The sequence below is a fragment of the Oryza sativa genome, chromosome 10 (genome assembly GCF_034140825.1).
Source record: "Oryza sativa Japonica Group chromosome 10, ASM3414082v1".
Lineage (NCBI taxonomy): Eukaryota > Viridiplantae > Streptophyta > Magnoliopsida > Poales > Poaceae > Oryza > Oryza sativa.
In genome coordinates, this window is record NC_089044.1 from 16457321 (window position 1) to 16465084 (window position 7764).

The 7764-nt window shown below is 40.5% G+C and overlaps 1 protein-coding gene across 1 annotated transcript; it reads right to left on the minus strand.

Annotated features, from left to right (window-relative positions):
* Positions 1-2773: 2773 nt before the first annotated feature.
* Positions 2774-6614, minus strand: LOC4348721 (ent-cassadiene hydroxylase-like). The gene is made up of 2 exons (XM_015759387.3): positions 5604-6614; positions 2774-3569 (listed from the first exon to the last, which is right to left on the minus strand). The coding sequence occupies exons 1-2, from the start codon at positions 6534-6536 to the stop codon at positions 2928-2930; spliced, it is 1575 nt and encodes a 524-aa protein (XP_015614873.1). The 5' UTR covers positions 6537-6614; the 3' UTR covers positions 2774-2927.
* Between the last annotated feature and the right edge of the window lie 1150 nt (positions 6615-7764).

A 7764-nucleotide genomic window follows, 5' to 3' on the forward strand; every position in this document is an offset into this window, starting at 1 on the left:
AATCGCGCTAATAGACCGCTCTATTTTCCGTGCGGCAAGATTAGTTCCCATCCCTTACTACCCATCCCTCGTTACCGAACACACCAGGTTGCAAATATAGCGATACATATATATCATATATCATACCCGAAAAATATTCATAGATAGTCCCATACGTTATATCCATATCGCGATACACGGTCGCCCCTCACGTGGTTAGCCCATGCTGCCGGCAGGAAGGAAAATTTACAGGAACAAAAGGTCGTCCTTGAGTCCTTCAATGATTTAAAGGACTCATCTCAAATAACTCGGACTCTTGACATGGAAGTAAACCAGGAACAAGTAAGGATGAAAATTATCAGAAATAATACTTTCTTTTTCTTTTTAGAACTATATTGGTATATAGTCGGGATATTTTTATATTTATAAATTTAGTTATTTAGTGACAACTTAATAAAAAGAAAAAATATAAAACTAAATTATACAGTAAAAAAAATGAAAACAATATTATTTTTTACGGTAGGATTGATCATGTTTGGAGTGGCGGTCAAAATGACGCTGGGCTCGCTGTTCCTAAATTCCTAATTGAGTCGTATAGGTTTGCATCTGACCAACTAATAATTGATTTTTTATTTGTTTCTACAGACTGATACTGGTTTTCTTTTAGATATTAAAACCGATATCCAGGATGAATGTTCAAAGCTTTTTTATTAGAGAAAATGTCGAAACGACCCTGCTTATATAGAAAGCAAATTTGTCTTGCTGGGGATTCCAGCTTACATCAATGTACATACATAGACCAAAAGAGGTCCCTCCGGCCCAGAGAAACAACCAATTTTTAGACAGCAGGGACAACACATGACCCATAAGTGAAGATACACCAGACACAGCGATTTAAAAAGCTTTCCAAAACACCTCCACAAAGTAACAGACGGCAAAAAAACTCTAACTAACACACCCCAGTTCTGATATTTCACAGTCCAGCACAACATTCCTTCAGTCTTCTTGTCAGCAACTCCAGTTCATCAGTCTCCACACCTTTGAAAAGTGGTGTTTACATCCAAATTTGACACCTATGAACGAAATAGGGGAAAATTGTCAAAGTTTGGAAAGTACCGGGTTTCCTTCACAGGGCCAGTCAGACTGCAGGTATGTGGGCGGTTAGACTGTCAGGGTCCGAGTCCGAGTTATTTTCGTCGGGTCTCGGGTTTCCTTGCTCGGAAAGGCTATATTTCGTGTTTCCTTTGGTTTCTATCCTGAGTTGGATGTGGAGAAGGGCCTGTAGAGGGCAAAACCAACCCCTATTTAAGGGACAAGGCCGGTTCATTGTAAAACCCCCGAATATAATCTACTTGAATCGTTCTTTTACCATGTTTTCTATTTTACCCTAATTTAGTCTATCTTTGTCGGTTTGCGCTGTAAACTGTCCGCCGCCGCTGCGAGAGTGCGACACTTCTTTGTAGGTTTGTCCTGAAAACCTTCCGATTTGCCCACGAGACGGGTAGTTATCCTCATATCGATCTAAATTGGCCTAGAGGCTGATTTTGATCTCTAAATCGGCTCCGCTAGCCGGTTTAGTTTTTCTTTTTGCAAAACCCATCTTGATTTGGCCTTTTGGCTAGATCGAGGTGGTTGACGACTCCATATCACCGCAAGGCGTTTCGGTGCTGCGATCGTGCTTGTCAACTTGTCACAAAAAGTTACCAACAAGTGGTTTCCACTACATTAAGAAAGAAGTGATTTGGAAAGGGAGCATTAGTGGGGAGTAGGCTATTTTATCTCGCAAAAACCATGTTATTCCTAGTAATCCAAAGTGTCCAACTAACAGCAGCAAGCATCGCCAATTTAACATTCATGTGTTTGAAAACAGTTCTAAGTTAAGCTAAACAGAAAAAATCATCGAAGTTGAAAGGGATCTGTCCCCAACCCAGCACATCTCTACGCAAACACCAAACAAAAGTAGCCATAGGGCATCTAAAAAGGATATGGTCTGTTGTTTTCTAGCTCCCCACAGAGTAAGCACAGGGCTGAACCATTCCAACCCTTTTTTTGCTAAGTTAGATGAGGCTTGAATTCTATCTCTCAAACCTGACCAGATGAAGTGTTTAATTTTTAGGGGGCAAGGAGCACTCCAGAGCTGTTGCAATTGGGTGTCTATCACCCCCCTAAAGGTTAAAATACTGTCTCCCACTGAAAGAAATTAATTTCAAATCTGAGGCCGAATCCTTATCCACAAATAACTCTCCTCATATTTCTCTCCCTCCCCCAGGTCATCCTCGTCGTCTGTGGTCATCTCCACCCTGAGAGGCGTCCCTCCCTCGTGCTCCGGCCACCGCCTCCTTTGACACCCCAAATCATGGCACATTCATGGGCCATGATGGGCTAGGACTGAAACTCTTAATATGCTAATGTCTCAGAGACGTGCTCGTACACTTGAAGCAGGCATTAAAGCAACCTTTCTCACGACTGCTTGGACCAACGGCTACCTGCCAAGGCTGCTGAGACAACCCCTTCATGATTGCCAACTTCCAGTCGAGAACGCAAACATTATCTCTTTCTCAAACTAGATCATGTAGTGACATATAACCCTCATTGTTTCGTTTATGATTGTACTTATAAGCCAAATTTTAATTTTAAAATTTCTTTTTGAAGTTTATTTTATCATAGTTTAATTTACAACATTTTTTTTAATCGCTAAGGACATGTATGTAAAAGTTTTTCTCGCAAATTATTTTTTAGTTGCTAATAAGACATTCAGATAGCCATAAGTAGCATAACGAAACAACGGGGCTGATAATAGTGTAATGACTGGTCTTCTGCCCTTTGTCTACATGGGAGCCAAATTATGTAAATCCGTCTTCCATTACACCTTAATTATTTGATACAAAACTTGATTACACACCAGTACAAACCGTTCAAGTTATTATCTACCACAAAGGATGAGTTATCTATGATGCTATCACTTGTGGGTTGCTTGGAGCAACACGTGTAACCGGGCACATAATTAGGCTACTGCGTTTACCTACAAGTATTCCAGGTGCATCCTGCATGTCAACATCTTCAGGCATCATTCCATCAGGCAACTTCCAATCAAAATGATACAGAAGGCTAGCTAAGGGGAGCTCTACATTTGCAATGCCAAGGTTCATAGCCGCACACATTCTACGGCCCGATCCAAATGGAAGGAATTCAAAGTTACTTCCTTTAAAGTCGATACTTTTGTTCTCAAACCTCTCTGGTTGAAACTCTTCGGCATCATCCCAATATTTTGGGTCTCTGCATATTGCCCATGCATTCACAAATACAGTTGTGTCTTTCGGTATGTCGTAGCCCATAACTTTGCATGTCTCTCGGCATTTACGAGGGCCTAAAAGGGGCACTGGGCAGTGCATCCTCAATGACTCCTTAATCACCATTTTGAGATAGGTCAACTCGTTTACACCGTCATCCTCTGTGATGGTGTTCTTTCCTTGGAAAGCTTGCCGCACTTCAACATGAGCCTTTGCCATTACTTTTGGTTTTCTGATGAGTTCTGCCATTGTCCAGATTAATGTGGAAGATGATGTCTCGCTGCCCCCTGAAAACATGTCCTGGAATGGTATTGTCACACAAATTATTATTCATTATGGTAATTAGAAACTATTTATCTTTCAGTTATATAAATTTACATAACATACCCTACATTTACTCAATATACCTAAACTTAGAGAACTTAGAGTTCTGCACTACATACATTGCTGCTTAATTTTGAGAACTTATATGTTTGGCCAGACTAGAATTAATGCTTTCTTACCTTTTATGATTCAGCATGACATAGTTTGTTCTTTAAAAACTTAGGGCCTAATTAGAAGAGTTCCAGCTAGCCAAATTGAAATAGGGGAAAAGAACGTCTGTAGCTTATAAATAAATATCACCACAACCGAATGAATTTATCCGTACAGCATTATGATTTATTACTAGCACAATTTTGATATTGTTGGTCGCCATATCCAACCTAAACTTGCACAGCTAAGCTTCCATTGTTATGTGCAACTTGCATTTCCTTTAATGATTTCCTCCATCCATTTTTTAATATACGACGCCATTAACATTTTAGACATGTTTGTAACTATTGTTTATTTTGTTGTGGCTTGATTTACCACTAAAGATTCTTTATGCATGACTCATATTTTTTTTATGTTTGCACAAAAATTTTGAATAAGACAAATGATATTAAAAAATTCAACGGCATCGTGCATTAAAAAATGAAGCACTATGTGACTCATACTTACAACACACTCAAATAGACGGATACCAATGTTACACTCCTAACACATGCAAGTATGCTTTCTTAATACACCATCAAAGAGGGTACAGGGTTCACAGTTCCAGTTGAATAGGGTTCACAGTTCCAGTTGAATGCGGTTTGGATTTCGCAAAATCCAGACTTCCTAGACCGGGTTGAAAATATAAACCACTCGGTGGTATTTTGGTGAAGTTAAAAAATATTAAACTATTTTAAACTTTTGATAAAACAATATTTGGGTTTTATCTTTTTTGTTGGTTTATCAGTAATTTCTATGAAATCTGACGATATCGCTTGTGAGCGGATTTTGATCTAGTATCAGGATTGTGAACCCTATTTGACCAAGGATAAATCTCTAACCGCGTTAATATCGCTTTGACCTCACTAAGGCTGAGTTCTTATCCCACTTTTCCCAACTCAACTCTCTCGTTTTCCTCGCGCACGCTTTTTAAACTGCTAAACGGTGTGTTTTTTTGCAAAAAAATTCTATATGAAAGTTGTTTTAAAAATAATTAATTCATTTTTCAAAAAAAATGTTAATACTTAATTAATCGTCCAACAATGAGTGCTTCGTTTTGCGTGCCGGTGTCCCGAACACAGCCTAAGTGTAACTGCATGCATATGTGCGATTCTATGTATCAAGCTACTCTAGAGAGTGAAGTTGAGTCTATTTGCCAATTGACTTATTTTTCCCATATATATGTACATTATTTTTTTTAAAAAAATCATTACATCTTCATCTAACAACTAAAATAAAGAACTAACTTAAAGTCAAAAGGCCACATTTTAGTGTGATCCTTACCAACATAAAATAGAATAATTATAGTCCTGATTAGAATAACGACATATCTTGATTAGAATAATAAAATATATGTATGTTATTTCGAAATATAAAAAAAGGAATATAAAGTTACCATCTCGATATGCATATGAAAGTTGTACCTTTTATATCATGCAAGTTTAGACTAATCATACATGTAAGTCTAGGTGGGCGATAGATTAGATATTCTCCGTCCCAAAATATAACAATTTTTAGATATAATCTTCAGAATGCTAATTTGACTAATGATATTTATAAAAATAAGTTATTTAAATAAGAAAAGTTACATATTAGATATTTATCTACTAGTAACATCACTCTTTCGTGATCAATCTTTTTAATTTTTTTTGGCTATTGGTAGTTAAAGTAAAAAAATATTTGAGTTAGCATTATTCCAAAAATGGTTATATTTTGGAAAGGATTGAGTAGTTGATAAATAGCAAAACTATTTTTATTTGGTTGTTGGAAACTAAAATGTTGGGAGGAGAGGTTTGGTGGTGCAGAGGCGCAATTGCTTACAAATAAAAGCACGACGATGACTTCGTTAGTAATTGGGATTGGTGTGTTGCCATCCTTCTGAAGCCTCAGCAGGACATCCAAGAAGCACTCGCTCGTGTTCATCGCCTCGCCGTCGCCGTCGCCGCCATGGCTGCTCCTGTCCATGATCCTCTTTCGTTCTTGAATGATCTGCTCCAAGATGTGCTCTATCTTCTTCCGGCTGGCGAGCGCCTTGCGCGGCGCCGTGCCGAGCATCCGCGCGAGCTTGCTCGACGGGAAGACGTCGGCCACGGTGAGCCATGTCGTCTGGTCCAACGCGGTGCGGAGGGCGTCGAGGAACTCGTCGCGGTGCTCGCTCCGGCCGCCGACGCAGCACCTCACGACGACGTCGTTGATGAGCTTCGCGATCCTGCCGCTCAGGTTCACGGCCTCGCCGGCGGCGGCGGACGCGGCGAGGTCCCGGACCAGGCGCGCCACCTCCTCCTCGCGGATGCGCCGGAACGACCTCACCCGCGCGGCGGACAGGAGCTCCAGCGTGCACAGCTTCCGGAGCTGCCGCCACCGCTCGCCGTAGGGCGCGAAGGCCATGTCGTTGCCGCCGAAGGTGATCACCCCGATGGTGGTGCTGAGGAAGCGGTCGGCGAACGTGACGTCCTGGTTCCTGAGGATCTCCTCCGCCGCCTCCGGCGACGACACGACCACGGCGAACACCTCGCCGAGCGATATCTGCATGAGGTGGTGGCGCCCGTGCTTCTCGGCGAGCGCGCGCATCGACCGGTGGATGGCGTGGCTCCCCACGAGGTGGTGGAGGCTGCCGATCACCGGCAGCTTCCATGGCCCCGGCGGCAGGTTGAGCCTTGGCTTGGTGGCATATGATACCAGCTTGGAGATGACGACGGCGATGAGCACGGACACTGACAGTACGGTCAGAGCCAGCGGCAGCTTGTCCTCCATGACACAATATGGGAGGAGCTTGAAGTTGATTTAGACTTCTACACTTGCTTGAAGTTGCTTGAAGTTGCAATATAAATAGGCAAATATATATACTGCCATGGCAACTGGATGCTGTTCACTACTTGGACTGATCTTAAGGCACCATCCTTTTCTGATTAAAATATATATCTCACATCCTTTTTTTTCATATTTTTTAAACTGCAAGACGATCGTAAACTTTCTATATAGAAATTACTGTAAAATATTAGATAAATATATTTTGCTTTTTTCTCAACTTTATTTTCATCTTCGGTAAAAACGAACACCGTGTTATTCTTCTTAATTTTCTGTCTATGTCACGGATCACACACGGAGCCGCCAGACACAGTGAGCCGCCGTAGAAATAACTAACTTGACCCTGGAAAAATATGGCCACGTGATCGGAAAGCAGTTCTATTTTGATGTATATGTCGAAAGCTACCCTTCTTTCCATAAATAATCCAATATTACTACAATTGATACATGCGTATCTAGACCTACTTCTTTTTTTTTTTCAAGGATTGAGGAGTACCAGCTGGCAACACACATTAACACAAGGCAAAGCAGGACGGAGCATATAGTCTAATATGGGTTCTCTATACTAATTAATGTCACTACAGACTATCCTTCTACAATAATAAAGACAATAAAAATTTTAAATCATTAATGCACTAATAATTTTTAGTTATACTTCTTTTCTTTTATCCACCCTCGCGCAACAAATTTTTCGTTAATAAATGCTAAAAGTCGACTATAAGCCTTTATCATGCTTAGCAACGATGTTTCTCATTTCTCCCCTCTCTTTTTCCACATCACCAAATTTAGGTGGTGTTTGTATCTAGGGACTAAACTTTAGTCCATGTCACATCAGATGTTTGACGCTAATTTAGAGTATTAAACATAGACTAATTACAAAACTAATTGCATAAATGAGAGCTAATTCGCGAGACAAAATTTTTTAAGCCTAATTAATCCATAATTAGCACATATTTACTGTAGCATCACATGGGCTAATCATGGATTAATTAGGCTCAATAGATTCGTTTTGCGAATTAGTCCAGGGTTATGGAATGAGTTGTCATTAGTTTATGTTTAATACTTCTAATTAATGTCCAAACATCCGATGTGCAGAGACTAAAGTTACTTGTATCAAGTATCTAGATGACACACCCGCACAAGTTTAGGATCTGCTCGTGCACTTCACTCTAGT